The sequence below is a fragment of the Rhamphochromis sp. 'chilingali' genome, assembly GCF_963969265.1.
Source record: "Rhamphochromis sp. 'chilingali' genome assembly, chromosome: 14".
In the NCBI taxonomy this organism is placed as follows: Eukaryota; Metazoa; Chordata; class Actinopteri; order Cichliformes; family Cichlidae; genus Rhamphochromis; species Rhamphochromis sp. 'chilingali'.
Genome location: NC_137941.1, coordinates 9715824 through 9735931, shown reverse-complemented (window position 1 = coordinate 9735931; position 20108 = coordinate 9715824). Strand labels below are relative to the sequence as shown.

Here is a 20108-nt window from a genome sequence, read left to right as displayed (position 1 = left end):
CTTCACAACTAATAGTTTAAAATCAACCCATCCTGAAACTCCAACTTCAACTGATGTACACAATTGATTAAGTCATGTTCTAATTATTTCAGCTCCAGTCTGTTGAGGTACTGTGATCCCTGCTGTCTTTCAGGGACTTTGGAACTTGTGTGAAAATGTGTTGAGATTAATCAGCTTCCATAAAATGTTTGGACACTTGTCACTTCAACTTAAACAGCACTGAAAATATATGAAAACATAAACCATGTGCAGATTTTTTTAGACTAAATACACAACTTAATGACGTGTTGATGGATAGCTCTGCAGTATCCATATATTTTACCCTTCTTGGAACATTTATAGGTTAGGTCAATATTTGCTCACGTCTGTCATTACAGCTTAAGGTTCAAGCACCCAGTCTGGATGTTAATTGGCTTGCTTGTCATGTAATGGCTTTTGCATTCAATTTTCCAAAAGTTGGGATGATTTTATTAAGTGATTTCCAGTCTGTAAATGGTAAGGGACCCCATGGTTTTGGCAACCTGAACCATCCCCCCCTCCATTCTTTGGGCCACGACGCCTATGAGTCTGCACCAATGTAGCTCGCCTGGCCTCACAGGAAGGAAATATTACCTGGAGCGGAGCGTTAATTGGAAAGTGCCCAGACGACGTTGAGTGCTAATGAACAGCCAAAATGGCCACAGAAATGAAAAAGTAAAAAATCCAGATTGAGAGCAAGGGAAGAAGAGGGGGTCAAAAACTCACTGAGGCTCTCTGTGAGCCCTCAGCCTCTGTCCGAGGCTTACGGCTACTTCCTTCTCTATAATAAGGGGTTATCCCCCTGCACAATGGAGAAATTAAAGTGTAAAACCTTGCAAGGCAAATTACAGCTTTTCCTCGGCGTTAGAGGAAGTGTCTTGATATGTAAACAATACCCCCTCTTCAGCTGAGTACCCTCTCCCTCTCTCTTTCTCTCTTCCCCTCAGTCGCCCCCCTCACCCCTTCCCTCCTTCTTTGTTCCGTGGGAATTTCAGATGGGCCAGATTCTCCCTAAGACTACAACTCTGTTGAATAAAGAGGATTTACAGTACCTTTATCGCTTAAGCATCTCAAACCTGTTTCGCCAAAGCTAACACTTAAAGAATGTGCACAGCACTCATGCAAAGAGCATAGACACAGTTTAAACTATCTGAGGTTAACTAGATCTTCTCCAAAACTTCTTTTTCACTTCTAATAAAGACAGGAAGATAGTCATGATTCCAAAATTAACAGTTTAAATCATGTATGCATTCAAAAAGCAGTGCGTATTTTCTGCTGTGCACCTGGAAAGAAAGTGCCTCAGTCTGCACAACAATATCACACACACTTGCCTTTCAGCAAGACAGCTTGTACCCAAGAACAAAGAAGCTACCAAAGATGAGTTAATACTAGAACATAAAAATGATGTGGGATATCAACGACTGATAACTGTCCAGTTATGGAAACTTGTCTTTTACAGAACATAATACAAAGGAAAAGATGACTGAGGCAATTTAATTTTATAATTACACAGCTTGCCCAGCAGTGCAGTTCCAACTCCTCTGTTTAATCGTGTCAGTACTGTGTGCAGCACATGTTGCAGAGCTGAGCAGCCAGTATATGTGCTGTTGTTCTGCAGGAATATTAAATTCTTTCTTATAATTCCTGCAAAAACCCCAGAACATATACTAAATACTTACCACTATGACCACTTCCAAACACTACCTTATATACCATTTTTACATTTTACATAATGTTTTCCATTCATGTTTACACTTCTTTATACTTTCTTAAATGTCTTTGTTTTTCTCTTTTGCTAACAGTTAAGCATCACATACCAAGCCCAATTCTTTGACTGTATGAATTTTCTGATTTTGACAATAAAAGTCTGGATGTCTGGATCATGGAAACAAAAAGTGCTACTTTGTAATTCTGCAGTGTTGCTAAAGTTTAGACCGGTTTAGAGTGGATGTGCTATATTTACTGAATGACCTCTTCAAAAAAAGCCCTCTCTCTCTTGTTTGTTTGATTTCAAAGAGTAATGAATTTCTAAAGTTAAAGCAGGAGGAAAGAATAAAATTATCCAGTGTAAACAAATGGTCTTGGCAAATATCTGAGTCTGTGTTTGTGAGGCAGCACTGGACTCGTGACTGGTTTTCAGTTGAAGCATTGCAGTTTCTTTGTGAAATAGTTTATACAAATCTTCAGGCCCGTGCAAAGTGCGATGAAAGCGGTCAAACAGACAGACGGGATATTTTTCAGATCTGTGTCTGCCCTGAACATGTCTGTATTTGTTGCTGTCAGGGGATGACCCCAGTATCCTTTGAAGCCCAAACCAGGAATTCTCAGGCTTAGCTGACACCATCAGGGGAAATCACCTGGCAAGCAAAACACAACAAGCTTACATACTATACTAACACAAATGCCTAACACACACAGCCTTCAGCTAAATAAACGCTCATTTGCAGACTATTGATTAGATGTAGGGGGGAAAAAGTGGGAAACTTCACTGTACAAGTGTAATTATAGCTTTGCATAAGAAAACATTATCTTTACTTGGCAGAGGTAAGTCTGGGAATATGCTTGGTATTTTCTAAGAATGTAAAAGCTGAATTTGAACACCATTCATGTGTTGTACATGTACCAAAGCATCCCAAGCAGCTTATAGGGCTGGACGGTATAGAAAGAAATTCTATCTTAATATTTTTAGGATGATTTACATGATGCATTTATCTCTGTACTTTCTACTAAAGCAACAAGTGAGAAGTCACAGCAGTGATTAATTTCACTCGGTTGAGGATCGAGTTTCTTTCAGTATGTTACGTGTAATAAAAAGCAGAAACACAAACTAAAGCCATGGACTGCTTGGACAGAGACTCTAGACATATATCACAGTTTTTACCTGATGTCAGACAGGAAGTGAAGCCATTATATTTACACTTCATTGCACTTTATGTAACAAGACATGTTAGCTTTTATGATAACAGCTGGCTATATATGAGAGGAGATATCTCGGTGGACACACTGAGAAGCATATTTGCTTTCTTGCCCTGAGCAGGATACACAGATTGAGCTCATGGCTCAAGTCGAGACTTGTTTAGCTTAGCTTAGCTTGAAGATACTGGGGAACTGTTCACTTTACTTTCTCCAACTAGCACCTCTGCCATTACACTCCACCAGACTCCACTGACAAAAGTGGCAATTCTGCCTCACAGAACATGAATGATGGTTAGTTTTGTGTCTTAAGTGTTTCAGTTCAGACCCAAATGGACCCAGTAAACACCAATGCTCACAAAGTAGAAAAGCTACTTTTTTTTTTGTCAGCAAAGTCTAAAGGCTTTACAAAGAGGGCGTTATTTCCCCCAAATGAACAAATTTCATTGACAAATCTAAATTTTAACATTAAGGTATTATGAGCCGCGTGTTATTCAGTGATGTATTAGCACTGTGTCCCCCTCCACGCTCGTCACATAAAATGCAAAACATTAAATGAAACCACCAGCACGACTTTACTGACAAAACACTGAAAGGAGAAACATTATGAAGGATAATTTCTAACCACTTTTGAAAATATATGAGTGTATTTTAAAATATCTATGTACTGCTTAGTCCTTGCTGCTTGTGTTGCCTTGGGAAGATACTTTTCTACTTTTTCCATCAATTTTAAGTTCATGTGCAACTTAATAGTGGTCATTTCTTTAGGTTCTCTGAGTTTGCCAAATGAGATTTAATATCTTGTGAGTCTCAGGTTGCATTCCTAATCTGCACAGCTGCCTCGCTGGTGTGTAGTGTATTCAGAAACCCAATAAACAATACAATGGCAGCTTAGCTAAGATCTGTTTGCTATACATATGAACACTAAGGCAATTCAAGCGTAAAGTGATAGGTTAACAGACCAAAAGCAGGGACATGTGTCGTGTTAGGATGAGTCAAAATGAGGAGAATTTACGATTCAGATCTCAGACATCCTGTTTCTAGAAACAGGGTGGATGCTTTTAGCCAGGAATACCACTCAATCATGTGTTGCTACCCAGCTGTTAGAACGACTGACTTTATTCCTGCATTTTTCTTGCAGCTGGATGATGAATGACATTACAAATTAGTTTTCCATATGGCAGCATTTTGTTTGCTTTTTTTCTTTTCGAAGGGCCATGACAACCATCCAGGGGCCTCATGACAGGCTTAGCTGTGATTACAGAGCAGTGCAACTAATAGAAACAAAGTCCTGAAGAATTTTCTCACAAAGAATAAGAGGATGTAGCAAATGGATACTTATGGCTGGTAGAATATATTTCCAAATTATAGCGTTTTTTGTTTTTTTTGTTGTTGTTGTTGTGTTTTTTTTAAATCCTGGAGTAAAGAAGGCGACATAAAGAACTGTACAGGAAAACCAGTCCCCAACTGGAATTTATCTTCTATTCTATATATGAAAAAATTGTATGAGATTCAGCTTATTGCCTTTTTTGTTTCATATGACAAGACAACTCAAATGTTATGATAGCAGGTGGCTATATATGATTCCATTTGATATATGGTGATATATCAGTGGAGTGATCTTACAGAAGTAGGTGGGCAATTGGGAAACTTTTGCTTTTTTCCCCTGTGTGGGATGAAAAGATGGAGCTCATGGCTCAAGTTGAGACTTGTTTTGCTTAACTTAGCTTAGCTTAGCTTAAAAACAGAAGGTAGTGAGGAACTGGGGATAGATTTTTAAGTGTATCCTAGCTTGGATGGAAAAATATGGAAAAAGATTTACTCCTCGACTGGTTGGTGAATGCTGGACATTTCTTGCTGTTACTAGATGAAACTGTTTGCAAAGAGGAATACAGCACTGCACCAGTCCCCTGTAGTTTGTACGTAAGATGCCGACTGGATGAAAACTCTCAACAACTATTTGCCAAACAACAAGCTGTGAGGAGAGTGGCTCAAACCAAAAATGGAGATCCTTTGGCTTGAGAGAAAAAGTTGTGCCTTTTGAGACATGTTGGTTTCAGCTGTAAGGCACAACTTCCACTTGAAAGCTAATGGGCTGGTTTCATGACTTGGGCATTACTTGTATCCTTTGGATGTAATGTAATTACAAGATACTCTGTTTTTTATGTAATTAGAAAAATATGAAAGTCATTAAATTTATAACACTGTGTTAAATCTATGCTGTGGCCTCACAGACACCTCCCCAAAAATGTGCATGTGTACCTCAACAGCTGTCTGTTTGGTAGTAATATACAGTGTAAAGACAATCCCCATCCACTTCTCACTAGAGTTGAAAACTTCATCAATTAAAAACTAATTCTGCCAATAATTCTCTTGAGTGTTTAAGGTTTAGTGCACAAGTTTTTCCTGCTGGTAAAGTAATAGAAGCTTACAAAGCGTTAACAGTTAAAAGCACTATGGTAAAAATAAAATAAAATAAAATGGGACTACTACTTCCAGGCCCAGAAGTAAGAAATTGTTTATATGGTATATAGCTTTAGAAACTTGTCTTTATTCTGAACTTTGAATCCCACACACAGTGAATATTCATCAGTGAAAATAAATATTTTATGAAAATTGTATCCACTCTTGACTCAGATATCTACTTATTTTGCTGGTTGCCCAAACGAGGCCACTGGGGGCGGCCGGACTCATGGCTGGACGCTCCGTCTGGAGGAAGATTTCTCCCTCCTGGGGATGTGACTACGAAAAATATTGTAAAAGTTTATTTTTTCATAAATGTTTATGGAATTCCTCCGCCTCCGCTGCAAACCCAGCTGCTGCTGACAGGGCAGGATGGTCTGAGATTGTTTCCATCCATGACCGTTTTATTTAAAAGTTTGAACCAAAGGCTGGCAGGTGATGTGTATGAACAAGTGTGACTGTTCCCCAGAGCTGTGGGTGATTAGGCTAATTGCTAAACGCTACCAGAGGCAAGAGACTGAGGTGTTGAAACCTTATAGCTGTAATTAAAAGAACCAGTGTGTCCCCCAGGAGGAATTTCACTGATGGCAAAAATCAATTTCCTCCTCTTGCTTTCAGCTACAACACAATTACACCAGGCATTAATTTTAAAGACACCTTTTGTCCAGCGGCTTACTGTGGCTGGCACATACCTTATCTGTTGGGCGGTCGGAGTCGAGGGGGTCTTGTGTGAAACATTTGAGAACATTATCCCCAGAGAGCTGTTATGTGGATGCAGACGTTCTGAGGTCCTATATTCTCTTAACCACAGACATGCTTGTCTCATCATGGGTCAGTGGGCTTTCTTCCCCCTTAATCCTTTTCCTCCAGCAGTGTTTCTACGAGGGCGGACCACAGCTGTGCCTGCAGTCAAGGGGGAGGTTAGGGGATAAGAACCGGAAGAGCCTGACCACAAACTGTCCGCCCCGAGAACAACTCAGCCATATGAACTGGGCCTGTTTATATAAGCACCTCCCGCCTGTGTTTACAGCTAGCACACATTTTTGTTTTACCACGTCTAAACTCCTCGGACGTTTATTTGGCTTCACTTGAACTGTGAGTGTTAGGGCTACATTAGCGGATGAAAGTAGCCGAGGCTGGCAGACTGGGAACTCTAGTCTGAAGGATACTGAGGATTACGCTGGGGCGGAGAGGTCGAAAAGCGCAGTCGCTGACTTTCAACAAGTTCTTTGATAACATGGAGCATCTTCCCATGGCAAAAAAAAAAAAAAAGCAGTTGCTTGAGCCGACACCTTAGAGAAGAGTTATAGGCACCTTCTTGGGCAGATTTCCATGAGTCCACAAACAAAACAGGCAGGAAGTGTCTGAGAGGTGGGGGCATGGATTACACTCTGCATGCTGGGAAAGGGCTTTCTGCTTAAGAGAGGATGAAGCACAAAAAGAAAAAGGGAAGTGCAAGGAAGGGACTTGAAGGATAGGGAGAGAAAGCTGGTTGACGGGGTGTTGGCTAATCCCCTAAAGCATCCATATATTGCCTCCACCTCCTCTCTCTCTACTTGTAAACTGCGAGGAATGTAGCATGTTGTCTTTGGTTCTTGTGCGTGTAGACACCTCTGGTACAGAGAGATTTATATCCACAGACATTGCCCAAAGCATACCACATTGCTTTTTTAATTCTGGAGGCTTTGAAGCAGAGGCGGAGCTCCAAAGAAACAACCAGTATCAGAATTGTCCTCTCATTTGAGCCTGATTTATGTTTCCTAACCACATTAGAGAGCTGCCAAAGGCTGTTAGCCCTCCATTGAGTTGGCATACAATAGATTCAGAAAATACAGTGTTAACATTGGGCTGTTTAATATTTTTCTCTCCGGCTGTCTTCTAAGCAATCTGTAAAATAAACATTTGTCTTGTGATATTCTTTTTCAAAAGTAGAAAGAAATGTCTCTGTGGTGCTTGGAGCTCGTTAGGAATTCCTCTGAACTCCTTGGTTGGACTCAAGTTGGGGTTTCTTTGCTATAAACATAAAAAAGAATACTGGGAATGTATTCATAATTCAGTTTTACATAAAATACCCAAATGTTTGATTATATACCATAAATTAGACTGGAAACCCTTGTAGCCAATTGATCCCAGTCTCTGGAGGACAGCCACACCATTGCTTCTTATTGCCTCCTCTTGTACTTATTTTGTAGGCCAGCCACTTTGTGATGAGAACTGCCTACAATAACTAATGATAAAGGCTTCAGCAAAAGCTCAGGGATCAGAAATGAGTGTTTTTGGCTACAGCACAGCAATCAGCAAGGCCAAAAAACAAAACAAGATGTCCTCCTTCTGCTTTCACTTAGCATATCTAATCTTTGAATTCTGTCTTAGCCAGCCAGAGGCCTAAAGTGAAACACTAGATAAGACAGAGAGGCAGACATAGACATCAGGATTACTTAACTGTTCATAAGAGCCACATGAATTAACTTAAGCGCCCAGAAAGCCAGTCAACCGTTCAAGTATTGTAAGAATGCTAGCTGGTGGGAAGATGTGAATATGAGATGCGATCAAAGAAGCTACTGAAAAAAGTTGCTAAAAATCAAAAGATAAACCAAATTTAAATTTGGCTGATCACCAGCTCAAGATCATCTTCACACCGACCTCTGGACCCTTTTCAGTGTGGCTGCTATGTTTAGATCACTTCACAGAAGTCATTTTATGACCTCTGCAAAAAATTTTTTTTAGAAACAACATAGTGTAAAGCTCTGCTAACAGTCTCAACTTAGGGGATGAATTCATGGCTCAAAATGTTGCAATCCACTTGTCACACATTGCTTTGAAGCTTACACCTAGGAGCTTCTGGCCATTCCAATATCTTCATTGCCTAGGTAACGCTCTAATGTGTTTACCATGAGATCATATCATATTATCAATGACTTGAACTGGAAATTGGCAAAATAGATTTTGACTTGCTTCTTTCTGAAGATGCTGTTCATGTCCATGTCCATGTGTAAAAAGACAAATTCAATGTTTCCAGCTTGAGCTTGCGCAGACTTAAGACAGGTTCTTAACCTAATATTTCTTTAATACACACTTTCTAATGTGCCTTGAAAGATTCTAAGTGATGTTAAATTCAGTTTAAATGCTTTATGTCATTTCACGTAAAGCACACAGTGCTAGTGTTTTTGACCTCTCCAGACAATCAGATCACTTGTTTTGATGTTGAACTGACATCAGTCTGTTTACTTGAAAAATGTACATTTTTTAAATTTCATCTATTTCCATTGCACTTTTGGTGAAGTAGCATCAGAAGTCTTGAATTTAACTTGTTTCTGCCTGTAGTCACTTGGTTGAAACACATACTGGAGCTATCAGGTATGAAATCTAAACAGGTATGAGCCGATCCTGCAGACAACAAAGCTATAAATCTGGAAATAAAAGCTGTAAATTGAAAGTCTTTCCGGGACAGAAACAATATCGGCATCTCTTGAAGTCATCCTTGGAGGACAGCAGTGAGTTCCTGATAGTGTGCTGCTATAGACCCTGACAGGAAAATAAACACTGGGACTTGGTCAATAGGCCTTCCTGTAAGCTTGTTGCTTGCAAGTCTTCTCAAGTATCAGGGAAGGCATTATTGATATGTTACAAAATGTTACTGTAAATGACAACTGATAAGAGTCGATTCCCTCTCCTCAGTGGGGATATATACTGTTAAAAATGAAACCCGTGACATGTTTGGTGGCTTTCAGACCCAGGGGAGGTGGGTTTTTTTTTTGTGTGTAGCCATGTAATTCAATCTACAGCACCTCTTTAAACAGGACACATAACATAAGGTTGAATTTTTACTGCCAACTTAACTTGCCTCCTTCAAAGAATAATTCAGGAAGAATTGTGAGGAACTGCATTTTTCTTTTTTTAGTTGAGTTCTTCAGGCATCACAAGATGAATTCTGTGATTCTTTCAACCAAGGTGGAGGGCCAAGGAGTTGAACCCCAAGGGGGGCACAGGGGTATAACATGAATGGAGTCATCCCTGCATAACTCTGGCCAGTGAGTGCCCCCACCCCCTCCTCCACCTCTGAACTGTTCGGTGGAACCACAACAGTGTAAGAGCCTCATTTAGGAGCACAGAAAGAAAAGCAGAAATCTCTTTCTCAGGAAGATTAGTGGCTGTCCCTTTGGAGTAGCCCTGTGGACGGGGAGGGATGGGGGGAGGTCTATTTTTCTCTGGGACATTTTTCTCTGCCAGGGAGGGCCGTGACCCACTCCAGAGCACCATCCAGAGAAAGGCCCCGTGCATAAGGCAGAGACCTCAGCAGAGACCCTCAGACTCAAGTTCTGAGACTTACCCAATGATAACCATAATTAACACCCAGTTCCTTATCGCAAATCCACCCTCCACTCCCAGAAAGACCAATTATACTACACACCATGTCTTCATCCATCTATGCTACGCTTTCGGTATCTTTACGTGTAAAACAGCTTATCTCATGGGTGGTAACCTCTATGGTACTACAGCTGTACCCTTGTGGAGACCAGAAACCAGTCTTGAACCTTTGGTGACAATTTTGGACTTTAATGTCAAGATCTTAGATCTTGACATTAAAGATCTTTGTATCTTCTAGTTTCTGAAACTGTGTTCAGCATAGGGCTAAAAAGCAAGAGATTCACCTGCTGACAGGTACCTGATTCAGAATAAAATTTTCTTAGTCCAATAAAATGGACTCAAACTTAGTAATCAGATGATTCCAGCATTTTAAATCTAGAAGAAAAGTTGCAGATGCAATTTGTTTTCTGCTTATTGTAATATATGATCCATTTTTAGCCTTCAGAAAGTTACTCATAGTTACCCTAATAAAAGGCTCCAAGGAGTTACATTCAAATACCCGTAGGAACAGAAACAGACGTTTTTTGGATTTCTGTTTCAGAGATATTTCGAGTTAGAGTAGTAAGACTTATTTCTGATCTATTTTCATGAGGAAAGACTGGAAGAAGTGATTTAATGCTTTTGCAGTAAGGGCTCTCGAAAGTGAGTCTCTCGAAAGTGAGTCATTTTTCTTCTATTGGCACTCTCCTTAGATACATCAGTGCTGAGAATAACTATCTGTGGACATTACGTTTTATATGCTGAGGATCATTGATCTTTGCAAAGGCTTCACAAGCCTCTGGCAAATTCTAAGAAAGATGAAGACAACACTGTGGTTAGGCAGAAATAATCAGCATTACCCAGCTTGTCTGCTCCACTGGCCTCGTACAGTCAACACAAAAATGAGCGATGATGGAAAAATTCTCTCTGGCAAACTTTTTCTGAATATAACGGGAGTCGTAAAAGAACTCTGGCAGGTCTGTGTTTGAAACCGTCACTCTTCGTCAGTCGAGGTCAGAGGAGAGTAGCACATCTGAGCGCATGTACACTTTGGTGCAAAGTGGAGAGGGGGTTGTATCAATCACAGGTTTCCCTTTGAAATTGTGAGATGTTTTACAGTCCTGGAAGTGGGCACCTAATCTGAACACATGTTATTCTGACATGCTGAAGCACTCGTAAATCCCTGGGCCTGGGAATCAGGTTGCGGGAGGCGAGCCTGTGGAAGCACGCCCTGCACCGAGACAGATGCAGGCTGTCACACAGAATGTGGGTGCCCATTTAAAACCATTAACAAGACCCTGAGAAACAAGTCTGATTCTTATCAGATGGACTCAATCTGATCTGGGCGTTTGTGCCAGCATTCCCCTTTCCCTTTATCCTCATCCTACTTCTTCTTTCCCCTTGGATCCTAACACACTCTATTAGAAACCAGACACAAACTTCCATTATGTTTCCACACTCAGAGACACAGACAAGTTCAACAAGGCAATGCAAGTCTCCATGAAACACAAGCAAAGTGATGAGATTCGTGACCAGCTGACAGAAGGGATTATGGAGAACAAGATGTTCACGGGTTGTTTCTCCTTGAGTTACACTATTCCATTGTGGAGTTATATTTTCAAAAATAACCTCACTGCATATGGACTATACAGGGGACCATTTGGTGTCACCGTTAAAGCTCAGAGTAGTCATCCTTTTTCAACTTGCAGGGATACTGTTTTTTTTTATTTTTATTAGTCCTTTATCCAGGTAAAAAATCTCATTGAGATTAAAAATCTCATTTTCAAGAGAGACCTGGCATCATGGCAACAAAAGTCAAAATACGCATACCACATAAGTATATAACATTTAAAACAAATACAATATCCCATACCAACATGTGTAAAATATACAATAACAGATCAAATTAAAAGTACATTAAAACAATCACACTGAGTAAAAGAGTTATTCTCTCGTTCCTTTAAGTCAGACTTAAACTCTCCCAAGGTAACCAATTCTGATAATTGGTTTTAAAGTGAAACAAGGCTCCTAAACAGTCTGAAGGCTGATAAACCTGCGACTTATCACAACAAGAAACCTATAGCTCTTTTAAAATTGAACTATTATCCTTGTGCATCCAATAGCGTCACAGGCAGTGAGTGAAGCTACTCACTCTAAAACACACCATGTGCTATCATGGTATTGTGGAAGACTGGCAGCATTTTATGTCCTGTAATGAGACCACATCGGTAATTTTTCTTTAAAAAGCATTTCCATTTTGGTCTTCCTAAGAGGAAGAAATTCTTTAAGAAGAGTGGATCTGAACCTAAACCTAAACCTTACACCCACTTGGTCAACGGAAATCCATCTGGGGTTAGGGTTAGGAGTAGGACGCGGGTACTTTTAAATGTAGTTTGAGTACTTAAAAATTCCATTTCAAATACGACTAAGCAGAACAAACAAGGCCCTAAAAGTTTACCAGTACAAAACTACTTGATGTATTCACAATCGTCCTATATTTTTTGTTTGAATCTGCATACTAATATAAGAAACGAAAAGGAGGCATAATCCAAATTGAAAGCAAAAGCCTTAAAACTATCTAATGACATACTAATGTCCTACTTTAAAGGTTCCCCTGTGTGACAAAGTGAGCTTTGTGATGCCAGGGCATCAGGCACTTCATTAAACAGTAAAACAACTTGAATTCGCTGCAGTGGCCTCTCACTTGATGCCAGAGCATCTTTCTGAGGGGGTTCAGTGTCCACCAGCCGGCGTTAGTAATTTATAACACTTGTACCTCAGAGGCCCCAACAAGGTCCTCCAACCTCGTTATGATGAGTTTTCATCACACACTCACTAATGAAAACATGAGCTCTCATCTTTTAATTATGAGACGAAGTCTTGGATACCCAGCACCCTCACTGTTACCTCACAAGCACAAATAACCCCTGATGGTTGCAGCCTGCTGCTTTTCAATGGGGCAAGGTTATGAAAATTCAACCCCCACAGCCTCCGTGACACACAATGGTCACAACTGTGTAAACGACTGAATAATTCATGTTATGGCAAGTGCAATATTTTCTTATCGCTGGTTTGAAAAACTTTTGGACCCTTTGTGGAGGTGCCAGAGAGGACGCACTGAAACGCCCTAGTTTCTCACCACGCATCCCTAAACAATTAATGCTCATGGCTCCTCTCGTGGCAGGCCACCAAGCCCATCATTAAGCAGAAATAGCGCTAACGCCACAATGTCATACGACATCTTGTTAGCATTTCAAAGGTGCTTCCCTCCTCCCTCCTCTTTATCCACGGCCTCTGATACACCATGTCGTCCACTGCTGTGCCAGCCTTTTTTAGTAATTCATGAAATTTACACTCGGGAGGTGAGAACAAGGTCTTTCGACCTCATTATAACATTTTTTCATCACTCATTCTCTGACATCTCTGAAACACGCAGCCCCCATCTTTGAGCATTTTCATGTGCCACCCAACTACTTAGTGAGCAGCAGTTCACTGCAGTGCAGAGTGCAGAAACCTAAAGACAAAGGTCCAGATTCTGGTGTTTGAAGGCGCCAAAGAGAAGCTGATTTTTTTTTTTTTAACAAATTACTTTGACAAGTATTATGTCAAAGCTCTAATCTGTCATCTCTTCTGCTGTACTTCCACCTTACAATGAGGAAAGAGCAAACGGATACGGATGTACCTCTGGTCAGAGTGGTGGGCGAGGGTTTCTTCGGGAGTTCTGAGAAGCTGCTTCCATCCAGACCAGAACTCTTACACTCCTTCTTGTCAGTTGCTATTGGAGCTGAAGTTTCCATGCTGCTCTTCAATTTCTGTCACAAGCTGCAGAGGCAAGACACACATAAGAACATAAGGTCAAAAAACTGATCAAGGAAAACATCATGTGGTGAAGGAAGTACTGTGCTGAACTCAAAGTCCTGCAGAAGCAAAAACAGCGTAATAATAATAATAATAATAATAATAATAATACAGAAAAGTCAGACAGTTGTATTAATGTATTGTAGTAATGTATTAGTGTTCTGTCATTCTGGGAAATCAACTCAAAACATTTTTTTTCTTGCATTGAAAAATATTTAAACATTGTCCTTTTCTTCTAACGAGCGAAAAAGATACTCATCATTCTCACATCTAGCACACCAGTTCTCAAACTTTTTCTTGCATGCCCCTCTTCAGAAACTCAGACTAATTCCCACTTTACAGTCCACATTTATCTTCAATTATTAACATGAATAGTAACAAAAAAATAAAAGCAAAGAACAAAAAACTGACCCCTTACAGTGGGTCAAATACCCCAACAGAGGGTCCCACCCCACAGTTTGAGAACCACTAGACTAACAAAAACAGAGCTAAGTTTAACAGAGCACAAATGTTTCCATTCACAAGCCAAACAAATTTCAACAATCTTTAAGCTACAAAATAGAATTTAAGTTGGAAAAAGACCCAACATTAAAATCTGGAGATTGTAGAATTGCACAGTTGGGCTTTCAGGAAGCCAAACATTAAATAAGTAAATTACTCTCAGCAATTACTGCTGACATAACAGACGGCACAGGAAGCAAGAGAGGTGAATTTTTTTTCATACTGAACTAACAAAAACTGTCTTGCTATAGTGTGTTTGTAGCATATCTCCATAGGTGTGCATATGTGTTTATTGGGCCAGTGTAACCGCCTTGAACACACACACACACCCTCAGGTTTCTCAGTTTGATGTAATGAGTTCATGGAGCCCCTTCTGTTCCAATTGTAAATGTGAGTGGCCCTCAGCGCTGAGGTTTTAGCCTCACGCACTGTGTCAATACCTCCTCATGTCTGTGTGAAAGGCTCGATGACTTGGCAACCTGCCACTTGTTTGACTTGGTGGGACCTACAAGATCATCCTCTGCTGAGAGCAAATAAGACCCAGTCTCTCCATCCACCTCCCCCACCAGCCCCCCACCACCGGGCTGGCCTAGAAGGGAAAAGTCATTCTGGCTAGCTTGTGGTCGTTGCTCTTCCACATGCTTTCAGACACTGGTGAGAAAACGTTTGTCACAATGCTGGAAAGACAAGAGAATGAACAACTGCATGTAATCACAGGGGGGTGTTGGGTCTGCAGGTTTCTGTCCTCTCCTCACACCTGTTTGCAGCTAGCTGATTAAAACAACCTCAGATCTTATAAACCAAATGTGTTTATGACCTAATATGTGCCCAAAGAACACAAACAACATCCAGAGGATATTAATTGTTGCTTATATACGAGAAACAAATGTGATTTTTGGCTGCAAAGAAACCACAAAATAATTCAGTTATACAGCACCTATCCACAACAACACCCGGCTCACTTTGTGTTAGGGAGGGTCACCTGATCCATCCCAAACTATAAGCTTTTTTAGAAAGCTTATATCTTAAAGTTTGAAGTCTAATCTTAAAAGCAGAGAGGGTGTCTGTCTCCTGAATCCAAACTGGGAGCTGGTTCAACAGAAGAGAGGCCTGATAGCTGAAGTCTCTAACTCCCATTCTACTTTTAGAATCTCAAGGAACCACAACTAAGCCAGTGCTCTGTTGGGATTATATGATACTGTGAGGTCTTCAAGATAAGATGGGGCCTAATCAAGAGGAGAAGTATTTTAAAATTCAATTCTGGATTTTAAATTGCGCCAAAAAAGAGACGTTAATATAGAAGAACACGGATCTCTCTTTCTAGTCCCAGTTAGTTGTCTCATTGTGTATTTTGGATCGACTGAAGGCTTTTCAGGGAGCTTTCAGAGCAGCCTGATGATAATAAATTACATTAGTGGAGCCTATGTTGTAACATATTAAAACACGGGATGGTGTGACACCAGGTAAATACACAATTAGGAATGTGGAGAATGATACTGTCATTCAAATGGAAACCTAATTGCTCAGTGATCTGGTTCCTACCAGGCAAACGTGTGAAGCGTTGTTTTCGGTTTCATGTGGATTTCCAACATGTCATGCTTTATTGTGAGGTGTGCGTACTAGCAGCCATGTCTGTTACCCTTCGGAGGTGCCAGTCGCCTGTCAGTGAGCCAATGTAAGCCGATTAGAGGTGGGCGACTAACAGGTTTAGGCTACATCTGTTTCTTTTTTTCTGCTGCCAAAAATGTCGCTGAGCTCGCCAGCGAGCCATCTCGTCTCTGAGAAGTCCGTCACTCTGACATCACCTTAGTGATAGAATCTAATTTGCTCTTTCATGGGCCTTTATCGTATTTAGAGTTGGCCAAAAAGCCGACTAGTTTTTGGTGGTGATCCCTGTTGGCTCGGATAAGATGTGCCCATGAACAGACCAGAGCTCGGAGCAACCGTGTTCGCCTTTCAAGCAGCCTGACTGAGAATCCTCCCCTTAACATTGCCGCCTGATGAACATCTGGCATCGCATTAATGGCCGTTTCCATGCTTTTACAGCAAGCCAACTATTTGGTTTCCAGTTGCCTCTGAACCTCGAGCCAATACTTAGATTAAGAGGGGTTTGGGGGTGCAAACACCTTTAAAGGTCGTTTAGCAAGAAACGAATAAATAAAAAAACAGGTGCAAAAACTGTCAATAACTGGAAAATTTGAGCACATTTTTGAAAAAGTGGCCCCAACTTCACCCTCACTCATCCTTCCTTAATACCTTGGAGCTGTTACATTACACCCTCCACCCCCCTTAACCAATCTCTCCCTACAGGCAAGACCCTGTTGCCCCCAATGACAGGGGAGCCCAGTTCTGACGGGCTGGTACAGGTGTCAGGAACTAAGCGGACAGATGGCAGGGGCCAAAGGCGAACAAACAACAAGGGTGCACTTCTTTACTCATCTTCTGGTTGGCTGGGCAGCCTGTCGCAGGACGAGCAGCGTCCCCCCCCCCCCCCCCCCCCCCCCCCCATCCACCCTCTGGTGTCATGTGACCACAGGCTCAGAGACTTCAGAGGGCAGAGCAGGCATCTGATTGAGTCTTCTTTTTTTATGTTACACCTGAGCAGAACCCAGGCTTTTAAATTTATCTGGTCTCTTACAGGACGGTCACTGGAGGCGATGCTCTACAGACGGCCTCAAAATTCTGATGATCGAATGATTTCCTGGAAGTGCAGAGCTAAAAACACCACAGCAATGTCAGTCTAACAACAAAATCCCAAAACAAGACTTACGCAGATTGCAGTTCTAAATGATTTATTTTGTTCATCTGAATGCAAAGCTGCTTTTCTTTGCCTGTGGTTAAGGCCAGACTAACCATATCCGAAACCTTAAGCTTCACTTTCATCTTTGTTCTTGCTCCTTCCTGCCACAAAAAACTGGATGATTTTCCCCACTTTAGTGAATTATCTTGCAAACATTCAAAACTGCTATTTAGAAGTGAGCACAGACACAAAGAAACATCTTATATTTATTTAATTACCCAAATCCTTCCTTTCCTGTCACATGCAGTCTGCTGAACATATTCTAGATTTATAATAAATTATTGTATTTGATGATTCATAGAAAAGGAGTAGTTTATAGGAGAGATTGCACATCTTGATTTTCCTTCCCCAGGACTTTGCTACGATGGACGGTCCAGGCGTGCCAGTAACCGCACAAGGCACCGGAAAAAGACTGAGGTAATGGGGAGTTGTCACTGATATGTTTTCTGCTTCGAGGCTTAACCTCTTAAGATCCATCAGGTCACCTAGGATTAGTGTTCAGTTGATGTCCCCCCATTTTCATTGACGTTTTGCCTGTTTGGAAGATCAAATGGAAAACTTTAACACAAAAAAACTAACCCCAAAATGTCTAACACCTCATTTGAAATGTATCATCTTCTACTTTATATATTTTTAAAAAAAAGGCTATTCAGCATGTGGCTAAAACCAAACCAAGCCCTAGATGAGCTGCCAGTGACCTAAGATCATAGGAGAGCCATATCATTCCATTTATTTCTGAGCAAAATCATTTGTTGTGGGAGCAACGATGAAAGCAGTAGTGAGAAAAATCGCCTGCTTAATGAATTTGCTCTTCACGTCAGGATTGATTTTCCCCTGGTCTCGCCTGCTTTTGTCTGAACTCCTCTTCCGCTCTCTGTTAATTTACCTTCTGCCCCCTTCGTCTCAGACGTGCAGGACTTTTGTTATGAGACCCGGTGTGTGTTTTTCTTAGCGCCTCGTTCAGTTTCAAGTGTTCCTCTCCTCCACTACCGTTCAACAGCTCCCCTTTCACCAACACTGAAAGGAATGCAAACACACATCAAAAGAGGCCCTCTCATTCTGAAGATTTCCAGGCTTTGCTCTTCTTACTTTCTTCCTTCCTATCTTTCAGTGAATGCGATCCGTATGCTGGTAGGCTCTCTTTCCTGGCAGCGCGCACACACACACAGTCAGTTTCTCACACCAACTGCTGTCCCACACTCTGCTCACTTGGCAAACAAGGGACAGACGGATAAGTGAGGTCTCCAGCCCCTATGCCACCTGCAGACCTCTCTGCTCGGGTTTCTGACGGTGACACTCATGCAGGTTAACAAAACAACTAAAATGAGCCAAAATATGGTTTTGTTTTACATATTTTTGGATCTTCATCACACATTTTGTTTTGGAGCCATGATTAAGATGAAAGACTTTTGATCTTTTTTTTGAGGTATTGTAGACTTTGGATTGTATACTACTCTTCATATTTTCTTATTTGTCACCTTTAACATCTTTAACCCTTATGAGTACCTCCTGATCTGCCATCTTTTTGGTTCAGATTTGGTTACATTTAGGTGACTAAGCCTATTAGATTAAAGTTGTCCTATGACAGGGATAATTCACATAAGCTGAAAAAACTGCTAAACCATTAAGTTTGCTTAACTAAAAGTCAGCTCTATAGCGTGACCAGCGGTGGATAGCACTTTTATTTCTTGTTACAGGGACGGTGTCCCACATTTGTATTTGCTCTACTTTATAGAAGTCAGAATACTTGGCTCTAACAAGAAACATGCCGCTCAAAAAGAGACCTGCAGATGTACAGATGCATTCCTATTGAAACCTAAAGATGGTTACCAGACAGAACAGCAGCTCAAATAACGGCTGAACAACTACTGAGACACAAAATGGTAAAACATGGGTGAAGGAAGGCTATTTTATAAGAATCTTTCACGTATGCTTACTGTATTTACTTAATAGTCAATCTGGGGGGAAAAAAAGAATCCATTTGTTTTTTAGTTATTACCTTTTTGACCAATCTATATTCTGCATAGTTTGTTAATTACATTACATATAACCTCTTACCATATTAGGGTGTTTCACATTGTCCCACCCACATTTGGTTTGTTGGAATCTGATCACCACACACACCGTATGCTAGCATGCTTCAATAAGGCTGGCTAGCTTGGATCGAACTCACAATCTTTTAAAATGCAGTGACACACAATGACCACTAAACCATCTAACTGATGCCTTGATAATTGTATAATTTATATTTTTACTTATTTACTCTCCGTAGGAACAGAATAAGTTTCATGTTATTTTTAGGTTACGTAGGAATTCTTCAGCTGTCAGATCTAATTTACAGGTAGACAGGTGTACGGTGCACGGAGGGGAAGTGCTGGTGACAGGTTCACCGCAAGTTTCTTTTTTTTTTACTGTGCTTTTGTTGCATCCCCTGCGTATTCAGAGAGCTCACGGCAAAATGTGGACATAAAAACATATGGTTTCCCCCTCTCATGGCCAGCTCTAACCACCTTGGCTGGACTTTCTCCTTGACTCTGTGACAGTTTCATAAGTAACCTTTAATTTAACTTCCCAGATGTTCTCTCCATGAGAGCATTTTTCACTTACCAAATGCTTCCTTCCTGAGACTATTCAGCTCATTTTTGGTCTTGGCTGCAACACTACCTAACAGTAAAATGGCAGTACTTTTTAAACCACACTCTAAAACTTTCACCTTTGGTTCACCACATTTGAGACTGTATTCAGGCAAATGTCCATTACTTAATTGTTTTAACTTTTTGATTTCTGCATGTTGTTTTCGGTGCCAGAGTAAAGAACCTAGGTCATGGTCATGTGAAAGTAAAGTCATGGGGTAATGACCCACCGTAGATATGCTTGTTAGGTACTAAATCTTGAGATTATGTGGAAAACTTAGAGTTTTTTGACCAGGTATTATACCTTTATAGTCATAATAACCAATACCAATAAAACGGGTCACTCAACTGCGTTGGCCCTCTTTCTCCCAAGAGTTTATTTCACTTGAATTTATAGTTTTGGCTGGGTTTGCAGCCATGGCAGCATGCTGTTTTCAGTGATAAATCTCTAAAAACCCAACAACAGTTCATCATTTAAGAACTAAAAATCCAACATTTCCCTTAAGAGTTGGTGGAGACCGAAGATCAAAGGTAAACAGGATAAGACTGAACTTTGGGATGACCACTGAATGGTA

At 40.8% G+C, this 20108-nt stretch overlaps 1 protein-coding gene across 1 annotated transcript in view; it reads right to left on the bottom strand.

The window, feature by feature from the left end:
• gli2a (GLI family zinc finger 2a) overlaps positions 1–20108 on the bottom strand; it is an 83765-nt gene that overhangs the window by 51711 nt on the left and 11946 nt on the right. Inside the window, exon 2 of the mRNA XM_080903582.1 lies at positions 13424–13563. Coding sequence (XP_080759708.1) covers positions 13424–13538 — 115 coding nt within the window. The 5' untranslated portion in view covers positions 13539–13563. The remainder of the gene's footprint in view (positions 1–13423; positions 13564–20108) is intronic.